The sequence below is a fragment of the Haemorhous mexicanus genome, chromosome 7, assembly GCF_027477595.1.
Source record: "Haemorhous mexicanus isolate bHaeMex1 chromosome 7, bHaeMex1.pri, whole genome shotgun sequence".
Classification (NCBI taxonomy): domain Eukaryota; kingdom Metazoa; phylum Chordata; class Aves; order Passeriformes; family Fringillidae; genus Haemorhous; species Haemorhous mexicanus.
The window spans coordinates 31006506-31031920 of record NC_082347.1 but is presented as its reverse complement, the minus strand read 5'-3'; the positions used below and the strand labels follow the sequence as shown (position 1 = coordinate 31031920).

General features: G+C 38.0%; 1 protein-coding gene across 4 annotated transcripts in view; it reads left to right on the top strand.

Moving 5' to 3' along the window:
- Positions 1–1497: 1497 nt before the first annotated feature.
- CFAP43 (cilia and flagella associated protein 43) overlaps positions 1498–25415 on the top strand; it is a 43315-nt gene continuing 19397 nt past the window's right edge. For all 4 annotated transcript variants that reach the window (XR_009487217.1, XM_059851926.1, XM_059851927.1 and 1 more), the window contains exons 1-17: positions 1498–1573; positions 3507–3760; positions 4583–4679; positions 7459–7626; positions 8573–8723; positions 13229–13379; positions 15318–15380; positions 16317–16396; positions 17103–17234; positions 17992–18108; positions 19208–19288; positions 20101–20249; positions 21243–21346; positions 22359–22499; positions 23347–23516; positions 24253–24405; positions 24875–25005. Coding sequence is in view for 3 of the 4 variants with exons in the window: in XM_059851926.1 (XP_059707909.1) it covers positions 1515–1573; positions 3507–3760; positions 4583–4679; positions 7459–7626; positions 8573–8723; positions 13229–13379; positions 15318–15380; positions 16317–16396; positions 17103–17234; positions 17992–18108; positions 19208–19288; positions 20101–20249; positions 21243–21346; positions 22359–22499; positions 23347–23516; positions 24253–24405; positions 24875–25005 (2201 nt within the window). In the remaining variant the exon portion in view is untranslated. The remainder of the gene's footprint in view (positions 1574–3506; positions 3761–4582; positions 4680–7458; positions 7627–8572; positions 8724–13228; positions 13380–15317; positions 15381–16316; positions 16397–17102; positions 17235–17991; positions 18109–19207; positions 19289–20100; positions 20250–21242; positions 21347–22358; positions 22500–23346; positions 23517–24252; positions 24406–24874; positions 25006–25415) is intronic.

Genomic DNA, 25415 nt, shown 5'->3' with positions numbered 1-25415 from the left:
CCTGGCAATGCATACTCCTCTGTCATACCCCCAGGCTGACAGAGCATTCTCCAGTCCCATCAGTGGATCCAGGCTTACACAGGGAACAAGTCCTACCTGTTTTGGTTTGGTCACTGGAGTTGACCTTCAGACACCAGGTCACAAAGACCAATATTTTCTGTGGTGATCTCACCTGCAGATAAACACCAAGATGGTAACTAGTAAGATAACCATGACCTTGACACCCTTATCCACTGCAATGGAGGAACATGATTTTTGTTGCATCACTGCTGCTTGATTATGTATATAATAAGCAGCTCAGCACAGAAAGGGAGTGGTAATTTGTTGCACAAGTCTGCCATGCCCTAGGCAAACAGAACTTGTACATAAGGTGCTCTTTGCCAGCTAAAAAATTTCTCCTACCATAAAGAAAATCACTTAGGATCTTTTTAGAATAAGGACATAGTCCTTATTCCTCTAAGTACCTATCCTTAGGAAAGATTCAGCAAAATTTTGCGTGATGAAAATAGAGAAAATTAATTTGAAATTTCTCATAGCAATTATGAAACACACAGGCAGTCTGCTAACTCACAGTCTGGAGACAGGCATGTAGGAACTCAAACCAGCATCACAAGACACACACGCTACAACAGGCCCTCAGAAGTACCAAAGAAAATAAACCCACTTCCTCCTTCTCTGCTGGTGCTGCCTGGCATGCAGAGTGCCTGTGGAGACAGGAGGTGAGGAATGGGCTTGTCCTGCTGCCTCTGGACAGAAATGCCACTCTCAATGCATTGCCCTCTAGCACTGTGAGTGCACACCAGAATGGCAAAACTGCACACTGCCACTGTACAGGGAAGTTACAGCAAGCTAACACAAACAACACACTATAAATAGCAATCCTCCCTTAGGAAAGGAAATCTGTTTTTTAAATACTTAGAGGTTCCTACTGTGTTACCAGGCTAAGAGCTTCAAGTGCAGAGGGAAAGCCTGCAGGTGTACTTTCTCTTTTTTTCTGGGGAAAACTCCTCAGCTCACACTGAAGCTTCAGGAGCTTTATTGTACACCACCCAAGTAGAACTTTTGTACCTTTCAGAATTACAGGATCATCAAGTCCAATTGTCACCCCTAAACCACATCACCCAGCACCAGATTCAGACCCCTCCTGAACACCTTCAGCCATGGTGACTCCAGAAAGACCCAAGACACAATGGGAAAATAGGTACAGCTGTCCTGCAAAGAGACGGGTAGATGGCACTGGATAAGGTGCAGGGACACGCAGACCAGATATCAGTGGCTCAGGGGCAGCACTACCCCATCTTATTAACAACAAGAGCTCCTCCAACATGACCCCCACACTCTTCACTGCTCAGTTGAAATAAGCTACGTCCTCGCCTGGGTTCTTAAATACCCGCCTATGCTCATTGATTGGCTGGTGCAGGGGCGCGGGCCAATCAGCTGCGTGCTTCGAGCCCGGCCAATGGGGGGTGCCGTTCCTGTTGCCAGGGCGCGGGGGTGCCGCGGCGGCGGCGGGGATGGCAGCGGGGCCGGGCAAGGAGGGACCCGGCACGGAGGGACCCGCCCTGGAAGTGAGGTGGGGGCGGCCGGCTCCGCGCCCACACGCTCCTGAGCCCGGCTGGGGTGCGCGGTGTCCTGCGCTGTGCTGAGCCCTCGGCGGCTCCGTGAATTGGGCTGTCAGGGAGGGGAGGGGAGGGGAGGCTGCGCTGTCGGGGTCTGTCAGGACAGCGCGGGGGGCGAGGGAGAAGCATGGGCACAGATGACAGGAGCACGGAATGGGGCGGTCCAGGGGACCACAGTGGTCATCTGGCCCAAGCTCACTGCTCAGGCAGGGTCATTCCCGAGCATCGTGCGTGGGATTACATCCACGGGGTTCTGGGAGAGCTCCAGTGAGGAGCCTCCACAGGCTGTCTGAAAAAACCTGTTCCAGTGCGTGGTCGCTCGCACAGTAGTTTATCTATCTATCTATCTATCTATCTATCTATCTATCTATCTATCTATCTATCTATCTATCTATCATCTATCTCTTTAATATGGAACAGCCTGAACCCTTGTCCCCTTAGGCCTTTACTGGATGTGTAAGAATGATAAATTGCGCTGTCACCCCCATTAATTTATCCCTGCATACAAGTTTTCGAGATTCTATTTCACCTCCACAAACAGAAGTTGGGAATACTTAATTTCCACTGATTCAGAGCTGATGTTGCAGAAAAGCACAGAGCTAGTTCTCAAGCATGTTCAGACAGGTCTCATGTGCTGTGTCACCCCATACAACCTGTTCTTGTATGAAGGAAGGCCCAGAAAAACACTGTCAGCTAAAATGCCTCCTCTGTTGCCATGGCTTTCAGTTCATCTCCACAAGCACATTGTCAGTGCTCCCACTCCTCTCTGGCTCCACTTGACTCCTATGTAGCAAAAGAAGCCAAGAGCAGAAGTTCCTCAGAAAGATAATGGGAAGTTATTGCTGGAAGTAAATTTACCTCAAGACCAGTAATTTTAAAATGTTCCTAAGTATGAGAGTGCTGAGGCTTTAGTACCGTCTTCTCTGAAGAGTACAAAGGATCAGCAACTGAGCTGATTTTATGACTGACTTATATTTGTGAAAAGAGCATAAAAATGTTTCTGGTCATTACAGAGAACAAAGGTCTCTCCCAGTCAAATTCTCTGATTTGGAAAAAGAGCAGAAGTTGGATGTTTCTGAATAATAATTCAAAGGGAGGATGCTTACAGCAGTTTTGTACTTAGAGGGTCTATGTTATACTGCTGGAACTTTCCTGCCATGGTACCAGCAGGCTGAACTGACATCCTTACTTGCTAGTAAATGCAAATCCCTTTGGTAAGACCACCCTGATGTTTGTCCACACACTTTTTGAAAAATAAAAACATGTGCAAGCAGTTACGAATTTGTTGATGTGTTGTAAGCTCATAAACAGAGTCCTCCTCAGTAATTTATTTCAGTCCTTGTGTAACACATCCTGTTTACATTCCAGAGTTTTACCATGTTAAAGTACTGGAGTCTTTAAAGCAGAACAGTCCTCCTGGTTTGCTCCATATAAACAGAAGCTGTACCTTTATATATTTTATTTTATGTCTGTGAGATTAACTATGAAAATGCAAAAAAGTTTAGCAAACACAATTGGGTCCCAGGTACAGATCATACCCATGCAATTCCTTTAAATAGAGTTATGCCCTCTGCTGGGATATAGACCAGAGCCTGTGAACTTGGTTGACCTTATTTTTAGTGAAAACTGAAAGAAATAAAAGCATCTCTCCATGTTTTTATGCCAGTCCTTTGTGCGTTTTGTGAGTATGTTTTTGGAAACAGTGAACTAGTGACTCATAGTACCAGATCTTAGTAGTTGTGGTTTTGCAACACTGGTATGAGGATGAGTCTAACAAATCCCAGTCATCAGTTCAGTTTAACTTAGGCTACAGCATTCCCTTTTGCACAGTATTTTGAGAAATGTGTGTCTGATTCATGTTTTAACATTCAGTTACTCTGTTTGCAGTTGGGTTCAGGGGTTCTCAAACAAGAACTTGGCCTTTGTCAACAACCAAACTGTCTGCTATCCTTGTGGTAATTACATCCTCTTCCTGGACATCGAAACAAAGAAGACAAGAGCAGTGCAGTGCCAGAGTGGCCAGGTGGGAGCCTTTGCAGCAAGTGCCAGCAGCCAAGTGGTGGCCTTTTCTGACCGGCAGCTGAATCCCCTCATACACATCTACACTTTTCCAGAACTGAGAAAGCTGACAGAATTAAAAGGTAGTGATGTGGTAACCCTCATCATCATTTCATTAAAACAATGCTTTAATCATCAGTTTCTGAAGTTGTGGGGCCTTTTTATAAGACTGAAAGCCAAGGACTGCTTGTCCCTGTCACAGGACATGTGACAGGGAACTGTCTCGTGAAGAGATTCATGTAAAGCAATGGAAGGAATTTTCCACTGCACTACTTTTATTTAGGTTTAAGCTAGGGAGGAATATGACTATATATATTGAAGCTAATTTAAAAGGAGAAGAAAAGGAGTTAAATTGAATTAGTTTTAGGAAAATGTAGTCAAAATAAGCAATAAAATCATACTGCAGTAGACTCCCAAGCAGACTGCTGAAAGCCAGATGAGAAATCCAGGATGTGAGGGGTGAGGGCTCTTGCAGTTAAACTTTGGAGTCCAGGATCTAATGTATGATTTTGCCTGCTTCATGTAATTTCTCTCCTTGGTTTAGTTGCTTACCCTATTCATGTTTCAGTTCCCTTGCCATTTAAATAAGGATCATGATACTTGCTTTGTCATGTATTTGAATAAAATTATGACTGCAAAGGATTTCTTTGGACGTGGGGAAAAAATACTTTACAATTTCAAGGTATTATTGGAAAGGAAATTGAAAAAATTCCAAGCAGTGATACATAGGGAGCATTTTTATGATCAAATCAAAAGAATAATCTGCAGTGAAGCAAAGAAATCAAGGGCCTGAAGAATATTTAAAGAGTTAAAATGGATATAAGGGAAGTGAGAAGAGTATCTATGGTGTTATAAAATAAAATCTGGGACAATCAAAGACCATGTTCTTTATTTTTACATTTCAGGTGATGCTCAGCTGGACTATACCTTACTTGCATTTAGTTTTAAAGGCCCATATCTGGCCAGTTACTCTTCAATCCCAGAGTTTGTTCTTTCAGTATGGTAAGAGTGAAAAAAAAAAAAAAAAACTCTTAAACCATTTGTATTGAATTCATGTTTTTATGTGACTACTGTTTTATCATAGATTAAGCTAACAAATATGGAACACATACTGGTTGCCTTCATCTCTTTTTTTTTTTCCTGACTGATCATTGTCTGTAAACTTTCTGTACCAAAAATGCTGTTTATTTTCTAGTATTAGTAGACACTAGTCAATAAGGCCGGTAGCTGTAGCAAAGTTTTTACCTTCTTCCAAAATTTGTTTTTTGGAGTGCTTCCAGAGCCTTCAGCATCAGTTAATTATCTGTTCTCTGTTGGAAGTTGAGCACCATGCTGGTTGTGGAAGAAAGTTGCCTGCTGAAAAGAGGAGAAGGGTTCTAAAGCTGATTGGCTTGGCACTGGTTTGTCCCCCTGGACTGTTCAGTGGTCCTCTTAATTACTTTTGCTTGATCTTAGTTCTGGCTTATAATTTTGCTCAGTGATTACACTAACTTGGATCACTGGGTTAGATCATAATTTTCTGCTCATTGATGTGAAGTATTATATAATGGAGTGCAGATACAGAAAGGTAGAATATTTAATATTTTAATTGTACTATAAAATACAATCCTCTTCTTGCCTTCATTGCCAGCAGGCTCCCATTGACTGTGGAGTCTAAGCACTTCAAAATAAATGTGGAGGGTGGAGTAGGAGAGAGGCAAGTGAGGACATGTAAGGAATTGTCAGTATAGTCTTAGTTTACTGATGATCTTCTTTTGTACAATTATAAGTGAAGATGCAGAAACTTCTGGAATTTCAGAATTTCAGTAATGAGATTGGATACTATTACAGATGCCTCTTCTTTATCCGTTCTGAAGAAGAACAATGTTTGCTGTGAACTCTGATCATACACAGTAGTTCAAGAAGGATGTCTGCATATCACACTGGAAACCAGCAAAGGCTCACTGGCCCAAAAGCTGACACACTTGTCTCCTACAGCAGAAGTAACACACATGGTCCATTGTGTTCATTGTGTGCTCTTAAACAAAAATGCACCATCCTGAAATATTATTCTTCTAGATTATTCTCTATTCTTCTAGATTATTCTTACTAGAAGTGTTTAAGTGCTTTAAAGTAGTAGTACTTTCCAGGGCCAAACAATTTTAACCAGTTTGAATCAGCGTGTTACAACTATCAGCAGGTAATTGTCATAAAAACCATCCTAAGTCACAAAGAATTTAGTAACAAAATACAATTACATCAGAATATTAAGCTTAGAATGTGCAATAATTTGAACAGAGGTGTGTGAATTTACTGTGAAATCAGGAACTTCATTTTTGGGATTGGATTATATTGTACATTCATTGAAGATACATGTATGTATAAAGGTCAGAAATCACAGTGTAGAGCATAAGATGTCATGACAATGTGACAATTGCACAGCCCTAGTACTTTAAGCAGCTAGTTTGGAATCAGCTGTAAGGGATGTTTTGAAAGATGTCAGTCTCAAAATATAAAGAGCTTGTGGATAACTAAAAGCTGCCTTTCATCTGAGGTATTTTATCCCTAATATTTGTTCTTTGCTGTTCAAAGGAGAAACTTATTGTCAGATTCCTTTTCAGATACATGCTTCACCATAGTTTCAATCTTAGTAAATTATCTACTATAAAACCCTGTTGGCGTTATCTGGAAGGTATGAGACAAGAACATGCCGACAGATCTTTAGAAAGCAAGATAAGCTGATATCTGTAAAAGTCAGAATTGTAGTTTATAGCTTCCTGTAATTTTAATGAGGGCAACTGCATATGTGTGAATAATTCCCATTTTTTGCATATGCTATAAATGTTAACCATTGTTTGCTTCAAGATCGTTTCTGTGAGTGAATTTTTTACAGCCAGGCTAAGGGATTATACTCAATCTATTTGCAACAGTGTATGCATTTTACATTTCTCCTCTCAGCAATAATGACAAATACTAAAGCCATAAATGTTATTTAGATTAACAGTCAGATAGATTGTCCAGTAAATTAAGAAACAGTTCTAACCATTTTTTTCAAATGTTGTTAATCAGTTCTTGGATAGCACCTAAAAATGCAAATGCCATCAAATATTAATCTGAATATTGAAAAATATGAAAATTAGATGAGGCGATCATAAAATAGGTTATACTGGACAAAAGAAAAGTCAGCAGAAAGCAGATTCCCAGGCTTCTGCTAGCTAAAATAACAGCCCCACACAAACTCTGCCCTGGTTTGTGGCCAAGTTAGTTAATGCAGCCATAGCTTGTCTATCTGCACTCACAACACAATTACTGTATTATCTAGATAATTAATCCATAGATAATCATGGGCTGAATGTGGTTTATTTCCTCATTATCACACCTTCCAGCTGCAAGCTGTAATGACTACAGTCATTATGTTACAGATTGGAAAAGCAAGGCTCGGGTGCTCAAGAGTTAATTGTTTGGGCCCATTTCAGTAGTTGCTGATGGAGCTAATGACAAAAAAATCCATTTCTCGTGACCATTGGTCTTTTCACAAAAGGGAGTGACTGATAATGTTTCTAAAATGTCAGTTATTCAATCATTTTCTAGCAGTAATAATTTTTTGTGTGGCTAATTAACCACATCCTTTTCATTCTCGAGAAGACCTTACTGTTTTGACAGCAGAAATTTTTGTCAGTGACAAAGTATTTGTTTTTCAAACTGAATCTTGAACATCAGTCCTAATCACATCCAGACCTTTGGCTTCAATGTTTTATACCTGTTTAATGGATTTAATTTTCTTCTATTCTCCTTAATGAAGGAACTGGCAAGAAAATATCCTCCTGTGCAGTGAGTCTCAGCCAGGGCTGACAGGAACCTCTCTGAGTTTTAACCCCATGAATTGGCAGCAGCTGTGTTTTGTTGCTGAGAGCTCCGTTACCATCTGGTGCATTGAAAGGAGCAAGGATGAGCATCTCCTTACACGACAGTGAGTGGAACACCCCTCAGGCTAGCAGCAACATCTATAAGTATATTTTAATAATTAAAGACTAGCAACACACATCTATTTGCAAAGGATTTAGTCCCACTTAGTTCACCTAGGTATTGCAGTCAGTAATTACTAAATCACAACCACTATAAATCTGTCTAGTCAAGCAAGTGAATTAAATTTATTATTTCATTTCTTAGTACTCACATGACCAGATTATACACACCATGAAGCTAATACTAATCAGCTGCTTTGGCAGTGTTGATCAAAATCTGTGTGACTGAATAAAGATAGTGCCTGGACTGCTTTTCTGTACGTGGCTATGTTCTATGTTGAGCATTGCTTTTGTAGCCATGAAACCATCAAATTTAGATAAATTTGTTCCTAGTAAGCATAGTTAAACAATATCTTTTTGTAATCACAAATTGTACCAAAAGCTGTATCAGTTTTCAATGTGATTTCCAAGTTCTGTGGCTAATTTACAGGTCCAGAGAGCATGGCTCTGTCAATGCAATTCACTGAGCACAGCAAAACTAGAATTTATTTATGCCAAAATGTGTTTTGAGGTTGGTAGAAAAGTAGCATGTACCACTCAAGTTGGAGTTGTTGACATACAAAACCTGTGCTTCGAGGTGGCAGCTACTCTGCCATTCCCAGCTGTGTTTAATCTCATTAACTATTAATGTAATCAACATATTGCCACATTCACAGTTACACTAATGAAAGTATAAACAAGGCCTTAATTTGTGATCTGAAAAAAGTACTGAAGGGTTTTTGCCTTTTGGCATTACAGAATGCATGTCTATGTAAACACATAGACATACTCACTTTTCCTCCATTCAATTTGCAGAAATAAAGCCCATTTTGAAAATAGCTTCTCCCTTTTGTATCAGCGGTTGCTATTCATAATTCTTCTCCTCTGACTGTGTCTTTTGCCTTTTCACAGCCCTGTGGAACTCCCTGATGAGCAGGGGGCCATGAGTCCTCACGAGGATTTGTTTTTCCCAACTTCTCGTAATGATGATCCATACTATGGCCCTGATTTGCCAATTTCAGCCGTTGCTGGACTGGAAGGAGATGAAGCAGAAACGTTTGTGGTAGTTACTGATTTTTTTCCTTTTTACTATTGCAAGTCATTATACTTTCTATACAAATAGGTGTTAATAAATTCATAATTCTAATGCTTATTAAATAGGTACAACCCAGTAAATGGATCTGTTACCTCAACAATATTTTTGAAATCCATTTTGCCAGGAGACTGAGAAGGCACAATGCTGCTGCATAGTGTAGTATGGTGTTGAGATGTTTGACACAGCTCCTAGCATAAGTCTGTGTACCGGAGGTTTGAATCTGTGTCAGCATTTAACTGTGCCCAAGCTAAAATGACCTGCTGAAAACTTATTGCCATGCTAAACTGATGGTAACCCTCATGTATTCTTACTTCCCTTTGGGATTGCTTTCCTCTTGATGTTGAAAATGTCTCAAACTATGTAAACATTAAAGGCTTTTTTCCAGACAGAAACCCCTGCTTCTGAAATACATTCCCATACCACTTTAAGTGTTGGACCTTGCCATTTGTCTCACTTGTATTTGATTATTTACTTTTTATCCTCCCTTGAGGTGCCTCTTTTTGCCTCTTTTTAGAGGCTTCAAAAGTCTTCTTATTTTGTTCGAAATTTTACTTTCACATGACTACTAACTAGAAGTGTGAAAACATTTAATTTGCAAATCTGGGATTCTGTTCTTAGATAAGACCATCAATTTCTATTTGGTGGCTTGTGATGTATATGAGACACCAAAACTGGCATGCATAAGATGACCCTGGCATTATATACTACATCTGCTCAATGGACAAATGGGTGTTCTGTATTAGTGTACAAAGTAGAGTCAAAAAATAAAACCAGGAAATTGTGTTCCTGATTTCATCATCTTTTTGTTGCTTCATGCTTTCACAATGGTAGAGGTTTTTAACTGTGTAACTAGTTTCCTATGGTTTTCAGGACAATTAAGAACTATTAAAAAAATCCTTTATTGATTCTAAATATATGTGAACTGTTCATATTTGAGATCACTTAGAACATAGAAAGTGAAGATAATATATGCTCATCTGGGGCCTTCCCATTTTCTTCTGCCTTACTGCCTCTTAGGTCATGGGCAGATGATGAACTCTGCAAAACCCACTTTGTTCTCTATTCTGTGAAGTGAATTACAAGAAGTATTGGAGAAAAAACAGTTCCTGTGTTAGGTCTGTGAGACTTAATAGAATTTGTCCTTGAATAGATGCCATGCTGTGCAGTAGTGGTAGGTTCTCATGCTTGAACTTGCAGAACCATGTTGGGGACTTTTCCACATGGAAAAGTTTGTGCCTTCAGCCGTGCTAGATATATATACTAGAGATCTCTATAGGGTTTTTGAATTCCCAGTTGCCTTCAGAAAAACCTAGATTTCTTTTTAACACCTTCAATGTGATTATGTTCTTCTTATCCATAGAAATATTTCTGGAGTAAGAGTAAACTGTTGTAATAGTCTTCATTGAAGATTTCCTTTTCTTTCAAATTATATGGTAAATATTTTGATAGTTATTTCCTGTCCAGTTTTCTTAGATGGGTGTATTTTGGTTGTCAGTATTGGTAGGTAATGAACAAGTTATTTAGAAATTATATGGGTCGGGTTTTTTTTTTTTTTTAGAAATACAGGCTCTTGTTCCATTTGTTGTGGTGGTGGTATGTTGTTTCCTCTGTAGTAAACTGTGAGGTTCTACACTCACAGTTTAACACTGGGAGACAGTGAATCTGTTTCTGGCATGTTTTCACCTTGCTCCAGGAGATGGTAGCTGAGTAATTTTTTTCAGGACTTGAATTTACTGTGCCTTACAGCACTAATTCTCTCCTCCACGCATGCCTGTGCACATAAACCCCATCTCTAACCGAGCAGAAAAACGGAGCCCTCTTGGATCTTCTAAACCCTGACACTGGAGGGAAATCACATGCTTATGATTGTGCTGTCAAGTTAAGCTCCTCTTTCCAACAGCCCAGCACTGAAAAGCAAGCCCAGCGTGTTTGTTAGCCTCTTGGAAGTGTGTCAGTGTTCCATGCTCCAGAGCCACGTACTGAGGCTGCCTACGTACCCAAGTGTAACCACAGCGGGGCAGCAGAGGGAAAGGATTGAAATATCCCACAGCTTTCCCTCCTTTTCTTCCTTGCATGTTATTTTTCTAGATCAGAATTTTCTAAATGTGCTTTACCACAGAATATGCTGGGTTGGAAGGGCCGTACAAGGATCATCGAGTCCAACTCTGGCCCTGCACAGGAGCATCCCCAGGAGTCACACCCTGTCCCTGAGAGTGTTGTCCAAACTCTTCTTGAACTCTGTCAGCCTTAGTGCTGTGAGCACTTCCCGGGGAGCCTCTTCCAATGCCCAGCCAGCCTCTGGTGAAGAATCTTTCTCTAATGTCCAACCTAAACCTCCCCTGATACAGACAATTCCCTCGGGTCCTGTCACTGTCACCACAGAGCAGAGAGCAGTGTCTGTCCCTGCTCTTCCCCTCACAAGGAAGTTGTAAGTGCAGTGAGGTGTCCCCTCAGTCTCCTTCTCCAGACTGGAAAGACCAAATGACTTCAGCTGCTCTTTATACAGCTCCCCCTCTAGAGCCTTAACTATCTTCATAGCCCTCCCTTGGATACTCTCTAACAGTTTATTATCTTCCTCATATTGCCGTGACCAAAACTGCTCCCAATATTCAAGGTGAGGCAACCCCAGTGCAGAGCAGAGTGGGACAGTCAAGCCCACTTGAATCCATTTCATCTCTAGCACCAATTTTATTCCATTGTCTTTTTATAAAACTTTTTGTGGCAAGGATCCATCATGGATTTTTTTTCCCCTTGGTACTACTCAAGGTACTACTCGAAAGGGAGAGAAGTTCAAAGAAACACAGCATTATTATTATTATTAGTAGTAGCAGTAGTAGTAGTATTACTATTATTATTAACCACCATACCATTGCACTGTCCAAGAAGCAACCTAGTTTGGGATTTACATAATCTCTTCCTAGGATTAGCATATTTTTATGTGTAAAGACAGTCATGGCAGAAGGTACAAAGGAACACTGCAGAAATTGTTTTTACCCAGAAAGCTTCTATTTTGCAGAAGTTCAGTTACAACCTTCCCAAAGATTTGTGATGTTCAAGCCTTATAAAATCAGTGAAAATGCCTATATTAGATGTTTTTCTGGATGATGTAAAGCCCCATTTGCTATAAATTTGTTACTGTCAGCCATATCTGATTTATAAAGTGAATATTAATATACTTTATTTCTGTAACATTTTTCCCCAGAGAAACTAAAAATGCTTTGTAAGCATAAATAAATAGAATGTAAGTTACTTACCCAGAATCATATAACAAGGGCATGGTATATTTTGCTAATGAAATCTAGGTACTTGTGGATCTCTGTCCTATGTTTTCATCACAAGTCAATCCATATTTCCTCTTTTTATAGAACCTTTAGTGAGACAGAAGGTGTTTTATAGAATCATGCATACAACCTTCTTTTTTTTCATCCATCATATTGTTTAGTGATCCTTACCACCTCTGCACATATGCATGGTGCTTTGAATCCTGTCTTTTAAATGTTCTCCCAAGGTTTTCTTGTGTTTTGTCCCCCTCTTCTCCTCCCTGAATTCTCTTTAATCTGGTTCTTTCTGTCAGGGTATTTTTATGACCTCTGTTACTGTTGTATCTGAGCAGGCCACTCTCTGTCTTTAATAATATTTGCTGGAGAAGTTCTGTTCTTCCTGTTTTATGGAGGACAGATTTATGAGAGTTATTTTAGCAAAATGAAATTCAAGGCACATGGGAAGTCCAGGTCAGGGATATTTCTAGCACTTATTTGCAGATGACACAAAGATTGACAAAGCTGTTTTACAGAGCAACTTGGATTATACAATAATATAAGCTATTCAAACAAAATATGTTTTAGTACTGCCAGGTATGCAAGAACCACATGTTCACATTTTGACTATAAAGTGGAAGAATATTCTAAAAAGCAGTTTGAAAGGCATTTGTTGTGGTGAGGTTATAATAAGTAACCATTTAAATTGGGGCTTCTAGTGTCCTTCTGACATTTAAAGAACCCTCTAGGGGCTCAGTGTATTGAATTTTATCCTAATTCTATAATTAAAACTTTAGGAAATGCCCCTGTTATGCTGGGTCAATATCTTCGTGAGGATAGGGAAGTTACTGGAGGGATTTCCAAGCTAGAGGTAAAATTGTAACAGATGCAAGTGCTGGAGAATAAATCCAGACAAATGCAAATTTAAAAATATATAGTTTTTAATTGAAAATATGATTCATCATTTAAACAAGTTTCTAGAGGGAGAAGTGAGTTCTCCACCACAGTCTCCAGACATAGACTTTTTTGGAGAATGTTTTCTGTCAAGTTACTGGCTTCAGTGAAGGGATGACTGAATAAAATAATGCTGATGTTAAACATGATGTCATATGCTATGAGATAGTGATTTTATTTTTTCTTATCTTGAAATGTATGTAACAGCTAGTACAGATAATTGTCAATTGTTGATTGAATTTGTTTATTTTCATGCTGAAGCCTAGAAATTATATTAAGACTTCAGTGCATCCCACTGCCCACTGCTGGACTGCAGCCTCAGAAATATACATGGGCTGTAAAGAAGGATTTGTGTTGGCAATTGATGCTGAGCAATACAGTGTTTCTGTTCTTCAACAAAAAGCTCCACCTGGTAAGAAATAGCTGAGTGTGTTTCATTCAAGTGGGAAAGAAAGTAGATAGGTGAAAGCTGTTTGTGCTTTCTTCTGTTCTTCCATTGGGTACCTTACAGAAATTATAAAGCTGGTTTGTAGAGCCCTCGTTTTTTTTATTAGTAGAGTAAACATATAAGAATGTCTTTTGAGATTCTGTGGGTGTATTTTTAACACCCAATAACTAACTTTCATTTTTCTTTCTTTAAAAAAAAAAACAAACAAAAAACCCCCAACAAAATTGTATATACATCAAAATTTATTAAATTAACTATACTTCCAGGAGTCCAGATCTTATTAACCAGCCCTACTGGATTAATATTAAACTATTAGTATACCAGCTACTAATAGTAGTACTAATAGCAGTACTATTTTTACTATTGAAAAAAAATTATTGGCACTTAACTAATAGTTAAGTACCAATAAATTATTTTATTTTGTATGAAATGTTGGATAGTCTTCATTTGCTGTGTTAGATAAAGTTAGACATGAACTTTGAGGGTTCACGAGTCTTCACAAAACAAAACTGAAGCTCCTACATAGACTATTTCATAATGAAAACAAGGCTGCAAACACTGCCAGGCTTTACTGCAGAATGTATGAAGCACAGAGAGTGAACAGAAGATATCTTTGGCTTCAAACAAAGAAATCTGGTTGTAATTATTCTGGAATGGGGGGACCTCTGATTGATTGCAACTGACCAGTGTGGTTTGTGTGCCCTATATGCATTCCCACCTATCTTTTTTCATGGGGACCTTTAGCAGGCTATGACTGACTAAAGTTTCATGTCAGGGGCAGCCCATTTCAGACCTTCTTTCTCTGGGAATCCTGAGGTGTCTCCACTGCTAAATGCTACTACCCTTCTGTGCTCATTCAGAGGGCTCCTAAATGGAGGATGCTGAGACACATCCAGCAGAAATTGTTCCGTCCTTTGATGGGATGGGAGGTGTCAGTCCTGTGGTGCCCATGAAGTTCATACCTTGGTCAGGGCTAGGAGGAGTACTGGAATATACTTCTCCCTATCATAGAGCTATTTCCCTAACAAACACTGAATTAGTGGTAATAGATAATTTCCTGGTAATCTTATTTTCTTCTGTTTACATATAGTACATGCTTTTTTAAGCTGCAGCAAGTACCCTGATTTCATTTTTGATAATTAACACCAAAATGGAAGGCTGCTTTTAAAACAATATAACAAACCATCATTATTTCTCTTTTTGAAACTATCAGACTTTTAAATTTAGCAAATCAAGAGTTGGAAATCATCAAGAAATAAAAACCTGAGGTTTGACCAGATCTGTTTTTGTTAGATGAGTAGAAGGCAACAGGAATATTGGCTGTTTGGGCCTTTCTTGGCCTGTGAGTTAATCTTTGAGTCCTGTCTAAAACTGTGTAACAAAATGCTCTGTATTTATATTATACTGAAGCTTCTGCTTAATTTAAAACAGACTGCAATCTGTATCTAGTGAGCAGAATGCTTAAGTACATGGCCAGCTTCAAGCACATGCTGAATTCCTGATATGGTGTTGCAAACAGAATCATAAGCAGCCACAACGTTTCACTTAGGCATTGTTTTCAGAGTGGCTGAATTTTCCTTTTAAAGTGTATAAAAAAGATAAATCATTGTTAGAAATAAGACTACCATAACTTGGTACTGGAAGGAAGATAAATCTGCATCTGAACCACTCTCCACACCAAGTCCATGTTATCTCCTTGTTACAGCTGTAAACTGAAGAACAGAGCTGTGCTTGCTCAGTTGCATAGATGGCAGAAGTGGTAGATATTTAGGAAGAATGCACATTTTTCTTTTAGCATACTGAACCTGGCCTTCTGTTGAATAGAGTGGAATACAACTGACTTGCTTTGCAATATTGATCTACAAACAAGGTTGACATTATAAATTGTTCTCTTTTGTGCAGAGTTCATGCAGAAAATAGCAGATGTGGTGTCCTATGCTCGTAGTGAAGTGCAGAAAAAGAAAGGTATTTCCATGTTCAAATGAAGCTAATAGATTTTTAGGCAGCACTGCTGGGGTGTCTGGGAGTAATAATATGTGAGTGCAGCTGAAAGCCACTGGTTAGAAAAATTCTTCTCACATTGGCCTCTGCAAGACACATTGTTGGCAATCTTATGTGTGTTTACATGACAAAAGATTAATAGCTTTTCTGCTAAGAGACAGCCAAATTAAAAGCCTTAGGAGAAACAGTAACAGTGGAAAAAATTGTGTTCATTCTAATTTAAATTGGAATAAGTGGTGCCACAAGAAGTTCCCTACTGCTTAGTTTTAGCATTTCTTTAGAACTGCAATCACTCATAATTTATCTGAGTTAGGATTTAGGGGTTTGTCTCAAACACTTTGTTTTGGGCACCACTGTACAAAAAAGAATGGATGAAGTTCAGCACATTTCCACAAAGGCTGTTACAGTCTTAGTACATGACATGCAAATTTGGTGTGAGAAAACTGTTTGTTCAGCCTGGAGAAAAGGAAATGAGGGATTTTTCTACTGCTTTAGCTATCCAGTGAAAGGTTACAGAGAAGATACAACCAAAGAACACAGTTTGCATCAACAGGAATTCTGGGTATATTTTAGGAAATAAATACTTTCACAGTGAAGGTATTCAGACATTGGGACAAATTTAACAAAGGAGATATGGAATTGCCATTTTTGAGTATATTCAAAACTTAGCTGATACGAGTCTGGGCAACATAATTCAGCTTTGAAGTTGGTTCTGAGTTTGAAATTGGCTCTGTGCTGAGCAGGAGGTTGGATTAGAGGACTTCTAGGATCCCTTCCAATCTAAATGACTCTATGATCCTTTTACTCACAAATAAATAGTAAATTATCCCAGATTTAGAGTTGCAGCACATTGTTGAAATAAATTAAATTTGATATTTTGTGTTGGTTTTGCGCTTTCAGGTCGCAAACCAAGCAATCTGCAAGAACCAGTTTTACTTGCCATGGCATTTTGTAATGAGGGACTGTATGCAGCTGGACATGTAAGGCATGCTTTGTGCTTTTAACTTACTCTGAGTGTGTGGAAATCTGCATTCAAATGAAGTATATTTGCAGAGTTCACTGCAAAGACAGGAGTTAGGAAAAAGTGAGGGGCTGCTGGACCATAAAGTTCCTCTCTGGTGTTGACTATATGACTTTGCTAAGGCTTGACACAAGGGAGCAGAGTGTGAAAGGATTCCATTTTTGTACTCAAAGAAGCAATAAAAGAGGACAATCCTGGTTTTATTTAAGAATATTGTAGAGAAACAGAAAAGAAGGATGGACAAAATAGGAAAGGAGAGAAAATGGCCAATAGAATTGCCAAATTATTTTGAGCAAAATCTAACTCAATATCTAACCCAATCTGAAAATGCCATTGTACATTCCTGCTCAAGTGGGAGACAAATTCTTACACTGTCTCAAAAACAACAATATAAAATCAAAAGCATTATGCAATGAGAGAGTCTGTTGTTATCAAACATGGACTGTCACTAAGAATTGTATTAAAGAACACCTTTATGATCAATAGATTTATTATCTCAGTTTAGAGTGGTTTTTATTTAAACCTACTAAAGACAAATGACACCATTGGTGATGGGATGCAGTTAAACTCTGCTGCTCTAGTGATTTTCTGAAGATCTTGCAGTTTAGTTTGCCAGATAGTGTAACTGACATAGACCTCATGTGAATTTGTACTTTTCTGCACAGGAGGGCATTTTAATCTTTTATCACATCAAAGATCTGCAGTATGAGATAAAAATCTGTGCTGATATCTCACAGCCCATATCCAGCCTCATATTTTCTCCTGATTACACCAGTCTGCTGCTTGTCACTGACCAGGTACAACATTTGAGATAACAGCACTACATAATGGGATATTCCTGGGATTCTTTATGAATATGCTGATACTGTTAGTACAAAACGTTTAATGTAATCACACAAGTCAACAAACGCTATCAGAAGTGAACACAGTCCATTCTGTGTTTTTACTGAAAATTGGAAATAGTTTTAATGAAGTACAGAACAGTTGTCTCCTACATATGGTGGAATATAAAGTACCTAATGTTGGGATTTCCCAATAGAAATCCTTGTGTGTGTTCAGTTGAGTACATGTTCGGGGGCTCTCATATGTCCAAGTCAAGGATCTACTGGGCATGAATTCCAGGCCTGATGTGTGCCTGCAGAGGGAAAAAAGTGTAGCTTGGGTGTATCAGACCTACTGATGACTCTGCAGTAGAGTTGTTCTCTCTACAGACATGAAGTTTTGTGTTGGTGTAAAATATTTATTAATTTCTTGAGTAATGTGTAATTAGGTGTGTTTAAATTACTTTATTAAAGCAAGTTTGAGAAACAGAACTTCTTGAAAATATGATTAGCTGGAGTGCTCTAAAAGGAACTCACATTAGCCTGTGTAAATTAATATAATCCACTAAACTCAGATGAATCCTATTGGGCCCATTTTACCTCAGGGTAGAGTCAAATATAAAAGTTCAAAGAGTGAAGCTCAGAAAGATGGGAGGGTTTTTTTAAAGTCTTCAAAAGCTTCTAAGGAAGAATTTCATATCCCAGTGATGGATTATTTCTCTATATTTGTCAGGGGACAGTCTATAGTTACAGACCTGCCCATAGTGGAGAAGTTGTCAAACTCTTGGACACATCCAGCAGTTGTTTTCTGGCAGCTGATTTTCTTACTCCAGGGAACAACTACTGTGTGGTAAGTAATTGGATTATTTCTAATATAGAATAATAGCTCTTTTCAGGTAACCAGTATGTTGCTAAGGCACAAAATGAAAAGCCTTGCAGAAATCAGATTGTTCTGATATTTGTCACAGTTGTGTAACTTCTCATTAAGGAAGTAAATGGCATTCATTCAGCTATAGTCTATAAAAGGGTCAGAGCTTTTATACTGGATTTCAGGTTGGATAATTAATGCTTTATTGGTTCTGATGCTGATTTATGTCACTTAGATTGCTCAGGAAGGTAGTTGAGAAAAAGATGGATTCAGTTCAGAGAACTGATGTTGTCCAACAGTTGCTACTGATCTTTTCAGCCCTCTGCACAGATTGGAACATCCTGAGAGACACCACTGTGCTGAGTCCAGGGACAAAGAAGACCTTTATTCATGCACCTGGCCATTCTTAGAAATTCCTTGCTTTTCACTGTCTTTTACTCCTGCAGGACATATATTTTAGCCACCAATTCATTTACAGGCCATGAATTCTCCAGGTAGCCAGCCTAGAAAACCTGGGGTCATAGTCTATTAAATTGGCTGAATCTCTTTGTTCACCATTAGCATGGGAATGCTAAATTTTACCTGACTGTGTATAAGTAGTGTGAAGGTTGAGTGATCTCTAGCCTAACCTCTTGTAAGCCTTACCACTTGTAATTATGGAATTACAAAATTACCTGGATATAGGAAAACCTCAAATATTGTTTTGATACCCATCATTTTTCATGTGAGAAAGTGAGACCTCTCCTCAAGGCCTTTCCTTTGCAAATAAAATTATAAGCAGGTTGTTCTATTGCTGGTGGGATGGCAGGAGTGCTAATATTGATCAGGCTAACAAATTTTGCCCTAAATTGTCTCATTCTGCTAGAAGCTGCAGGAATGCACAAAAATTATTGAAAGTATTCCTTAAGCAGGTGTACCTTGCAGCACCTGGATTTAATGTAAAGCTAAATAATCCCAAACAACCCTTAATCTGCCATGCTCAGTGATTATTTGAATCTATATTCTCTAGAAAATCACTAATCACTTGCAGATTATTTGGTTATTTCATCCTCTTCTGACTCTGTTTTTCTCTGTTCCACAGTCTGTAACAATTTCAGGTGAAGTACAAGTTTGGTCCTTGGAAGATGGAACTTTCCTCAGCAAGCTAAACCTTGGTACTGAGGTACAAGTAACCAGGAGCTTATACCATGACTGATACTTAAAATTTTCTATATTTTTTAATTGATAGCATCATATTCCACAGATTTTCATCAATCAGTGCTGAGTAAAGCTCAGTAATGTCTTTGAGCAAACCATCAAGGAGATTTAAAGATTATCTTTCAGAATGTTTCCTTGAGCTAATCTTGTCATGTTTTTATCTTGACTTCAAAGCAGAGGAAACATGTCAGCCAAATGTCCTCATGGTGCATCCTTCAGCACATCTTTGTAAAAAAAAAAAACCTAAATTTTAGGGTATTCCTTTTTTTTCTTTTTAATGAGTAACAGAAAAGTTTCAAAAGTATAAAAGCTAAATGCCTTGACTGATAATGAAAAACAGGTTTTAAGAGTTGAATTGATAAAAGTATTTCAAACTATTAATGCATTGTCCTGATTTCAGATGCATTCAGACCCTGAAGTCTGGCATAGTAAAGAAAAAAAACTCCTTTCTATAACAGCTCTACACACAATAGTGCACTCACTGTTTTATTTAGATGAAACTTCTTTCACTTAAAATCTGTACAGTGGATATAATGGTTATTTTTCCTCTGTAAAGAACAGAATTAAGTTTTGATGTGTAGCTACAAAGCATAGATAAAATTTCCATTATGTCTCTAAATACTTTCTCTGTTAAAAACATGTTTTTTAAATAAACCACTTGTGGTTTCTTGTTCAAATTTTAGGGACTTTTAAATAGCAAAAAAAATTGCGTACTAACAAATAGCATAATATATAAAAATATGTTGAATTGTTAAGTATCTTCTACTTCTCAACTAGGCAACTTCTATGGCTTGCTGTCCCTCCTCCAAGAGTGTTGCTGTAGGGACCCAGAGAGGTCAAATCTATTTCCTTGATGTTACCAAAGCTGAAGCTCCACGGGTTGTTCACAGAACTTTTCTTTCCAAACTTCCAGTGCTGTCTTTGCAGTAAGTATGTAGTAGGGAAGAGATATTGTCAATTTATTGCTTGAGTAATGATATTAGTTGAACAAAAAAAATTGACTTTTTTATTCTACAAATAAAAAATTAAAATATTTTAATAGCTTCTAGCAGGATTTATATGAGAGAAATGTAATAAATCTGTATTTTAAGAAGGTTTAACTGAACACAGAAGATACTGATGTATAAGATCCTTTCTGAAAAATCACCATATGTAGTAATTATGCACAATTCCATGTATCTCACTTTAGAGGGTTATTTCTCACTGAATACAAATTTAAGGTTTTGTGAAGTTAAGTTTAAGGCTCTTGGTCATCTCTTTCTATATGGTGGATTTTTGTTACCATTGCTAATTATTCATTTACTTGAAGTTCTGGAAATTACCAGTCCTCTTGTAATTAGCTCTAGTTATCTAAAAGGCTTTTTGTGTTTGGTAGGGGTTTTCTGTTGGTTGAGTTTCTCTCCCCGCCCCACAGTTATTGAAAAATCTGAGAGTATTTTACTCTACTTTGCAAAAGATAGAATGGATTTTGAACTGTTAAACTTTAATATAAATCTGCCTGTTATTTGAGACTCAGATGTATCCGTTTTCACAGCTACCTAAGACAGAACTTTAAAAATAAATACAGAAAGCAACTTGTTCAAAATTAAATCAATGCAAAAATGTGTTTTTTCAAAATAATGTCAAGATCTATGTAATAGTTTTATTTCCAAAAAATTGAATGTAAAAGAAATTATGACTTTAAAAAGTTGTTAATGCAGACTGCTGTGGAGTATGATCAGCTTTAAATTGACCTCCCACTCAATTAGAAACTGCACTCCTAGTACTGGGCTTTATATCTGACCCTTAACTGTAAACCCAGGAGCTGAAATTTATGTTTGTGCATTCAGTGAAGTCAGAAAGTTATGGGAGTGAAATTATTTGACACTTTTTATTGACTGTATTGAATGGATTTCTACTTGGACTTGCATTTTACCTAGTTATGATCAGAGTGGCCAGATCCTCATTGCAAGAGCTACGGAAGGACACATCTTTATTCTAGATGCTCATCCATCAAAATTATTCCAGGTTCTGGGATATATAGGTAATACATGTAACAACATTAATTACATTTTCTTTTCTCTATTTTCTGCATTTAAAGTATACTTGTCATTCAACCTAAGCCATTCACCTTCCTTCTATTTATTTTCTTGGAGGATGAAACATATTCTTCCCACCTATTTTCTAAGGGCCAGAGTTCTTTTTGGGGTTTTTTGTTTTGGAGGGTTTGGTTGGTCGGTTTTGGTTTTTGCTTTTGTTTTCCCCTTTGTAATTTTAGTTAGCAAATGTACCAATATTACCTTTCTTTCAGAGTATGTATAACTCACAGGGAAAAGAATGGACTAACTGACAAACTGATCACAGCTCCAGCATAACATTAATAGTGATGGCAAAGAACTAAAGAACTTTGTTAGAATTTGGACTAGAATACTGTAGGTTATAATCACTGTGTGCAATCTCCTATTTCAAATTTCAATCACAGATATCTTTTACATGGGAACTGCTGAAATTGTCAGCTTTGATGATTGATAGTGAGGAATAAGATATGATGAATTTTAATTCACAAAAAAAAATGGAAATTGTGAATTTATTTTTCCAAAAACATTATTCTTACAGATCATATCTGTGTGTCTAGATCTTCAGCATAATTTTAATTATAAAGGACATTATTTTATTATTTTAATTGGTTTAGCAAACAGAACTATGTCTCCTTAAATAACTTAAGTAATTTGCCCGGTCATATATATACTCATTGTCTGGAGGGTTTGTAAGAGGAGGGTTTTTCTGTTCTTTATCTGGCAGTTCTCAGCAGATAGCCTCAAAATTGCTACAATTCAAACTTGAGGTAAATTGAGATTTGACTATTTAATGTAATAATAATGTGCTGGTGTTTAGGGGTTCCCAGCACCCAGTGCCTCAAGGGGAGTTAAGTGCATGCAGCACTCCTGAGCTGTGTTCCCAACAGAGGTCTCATTTTTTGTCACAGGATATTTTATTAAAAACAATGTTATCATGCCACAGTAACAATTTCCTTTGATGTTCCTTACCTGCTTCAGTACTGGAAGATGAAGTGCTCCATCTTTCTGTAATTTCTGACTTAAAGAATGACTTAGTTAGAGTGACAGTACTTCTTAAAGGAGTAGAGGTCCAACAAGCAAGACTGGAACTTTTTAGTCTGTCTTCATCAATGATAACAGGTAAAAATTGAAATAGATACTTACTTTTTCTAGGGCAGTAAGGCTAGTGTCAGATTTTCAAGTTATTTACATTTAATTTTTAAAAGGCCTTACATTTTACAAACTTTTCAAAAATTAGTTTTGTAGTTTTCACCAAAGTTAGTATTTTCTTTAAATATTCACTTGGACTTATTTTTGTGCCTGTGTTTAGATATATAAAATGGGGCTTTATTTTCAAAGCTGCTGAACAGCTACAGTTATTGTCTTCATTTCAGTTTTATATCAGGTGCCTTGTCAGTCTTAATTTCTCGTGTCCCTTTAAAGCTCAAATTAGGGAATTAATAAAATATATTACCTTTTTATTACCAACTTTTATTAACTAATAAAATATATTAATTTCATCAACGAATGAAATGCCGTTTTGAATAAGTGAACTGCAGTGTTTTAACCAATACCAGCCAGGCTGTGTGTTCCTCATGGCAGAGATTCCTAAAACAAGTTCTAGATGAAGGCAATGGTGACATGAACCTGCATGCAAACTAATTAGCACTAATTATGATGATGTAATACTCAAGAAGCAGAGAAAATTAGTGCATGCAAATAGGCACATCACAGTGGTTAAACTTTTTCCAGTAGTTCTTTAGAGCAAGTAGTTATTGCTCTGCTTCACTGCAGTGTGCTGCATCAGCACAATTCACTGAGCTGGTGTTAAATCTGAGCATTAATTAATTTTCCAGTCACTTCCCTGAAAACTCACCTCATGCTCACTCCTTGCTGAGGATCATTTTCATAACTACATGATAAACGAAGCACCTGTTTTAGTGGAAGTCATGCCTCTTCCTCCCTCTTTGTTTTGTCAACCTTTTAGAGAGTGAAAAATATGTGAATGAACAAGGAATGTTTAATGCTAGTGACCTGAAAAAGAAGCAATATGATCTGGATTACCCTTTGAGCTCAGCAGTCAGACTGAAGAATAACATTGTGTATGGCTACTGCTCCTGTGCACCTTTCATCTGTAAATACCACCTCGTTCGAAAGGTAATTCTCTGAAGTTGAATTATTTTGGGTGGTGGTTAAATACCAGCTAAATAAAATCAAAGGCTGCAGATGAAATTAATATAGCAGGATACTGTCTTAAAGAAATCCTCTGTCTGGTCAAAATACCTACTCCATACATACGCATCAACTTTCAGTGTCCTACCACTTGCTCAGAAACCTGGCAAAAATAATGCCCTTGTTCTATTATTTGGTTCTTAAAATCCACACAGCTTGCAGGCACTTACAAGGGTATTCTGTGCTGGAGCTGTGGGTTTGTGCAGTCTGCTGAGTAACCTGGACATACAGCTCCTGAAGGGACTGAGCCAACCTCAACCCAGGACTCTCAAAGGCAAACCCAGCCCAGCCTAACAAGGAAACAGTGGGGGCTTCAGAAAGCCACTCTCACTGCCTGCTGAGGAGCTGCAGCTCTCTGCAGCTCATAGGTCTCCCAGAGTTTATGAGTCAAGGCAGGTAAAAAGGTGAATTTTAAGGTCAGCATTCCTCCTTGACATGTCCCATCCTTTCTGAGCCAAGAAATTGAGGCTCTGGTACTCCAGACCCTTTTGCAGAGATGAGAAGCAATCAGCAGCACAGCAATGGCACTACTTCCTCAGCTCAGTAATCCAACAACAGTTTAAACTGCAATGCATGTGGTAACCCACAAACCTCTCATTAATTTTCTCAAAATGGCATAGATATCATCTGAACTGCTGCTAACCTTTTGATTGTTTGGCAGGGTACATTCGGAGGTTCATCAGTATTTTCATCAGAAGAGAAGATTCCCAGCAAACAGTTTGGATCAGGTTTGCTCTGTTTATCACCCAACAGCCAGTGGCTGGCAGCAGGAGCCAAGGATGGTGTTTTGTTTATCCACAGTACTTCTACTCTGGTAGGTGGGAGTCTGGGCACAGGCTTTGTTTGGTTTACTTGAAACAAAAGTGTGGAAATTACTTCCTTTAACTGTAAACTTTTCCTCACTTGAATAGAAGGTGTTTGAGAAAAATTTATGTTGAAAATGAACTGGCATAGCATTATACAAGACAATTATTTTTATAATGAGTGTGTATACAAGCATACAAACCACTTACTTCCTTCTTCAGTAAATTTTAGCATAGATAATTTTGCTACTGTTCTCACCTCCTGCAACAATATACTACAAACTTGTCCTGTGTGTAGTCAAACATTTTAAACTTAAAAACCCCATTATTTTATGTACTTTGTATTGCCATTTTGGATTGACTTTTATCTAAAAATAAAAAAGACATTAAAATAATTTTAATTTAAATAATAAAAATAATTTAAAGACATATTCCATTATAAAAACGTATTTGCTGATACTGCTTCTATGACTTCTCTAGGATACACTTGCTCAAAAGCATTGTCACTCATATCAAGGAGGGGGAATCAGATCCATGGTATTCTCCCTGGATGGCAATTTCATCCTAGTTAACGGTGAAAGTGATTGTGCCCTGGTGTGTCTGAAGTGGAAGTATGTATAAAGTGGAAGACTAATATTGATTGTGTCATTTCTTGTATCCTGATAGATTAATTTTTGCATCTACTTGTGATTCTAGACTTCTTTTTCCTAGTCTCAAAGTAAGGAGAAGAATTGGGTAGAAATAAAATCATTCCTTTCGTCTTTTGAGGCAGCCTGACCTCCCTAGTTCAGGAAAAGTCTTACACTTTGGGTCTGATTGCAGCACAACATATAGGAGTATCTTCTGAGAATTATTACAGAATCACAGAATCACTGGGTTGGAAGAGACCTTCAAGATCATCAAGTCCAACCCATGCCCTAAACCACGGCACTGAGTGCTATATCCAGTCTTTTTTTAAACACATCCAGAGATGGTGACTCCACCACCTCCCTGGGCAGGCCCTTCCAGTACTTTATAATTC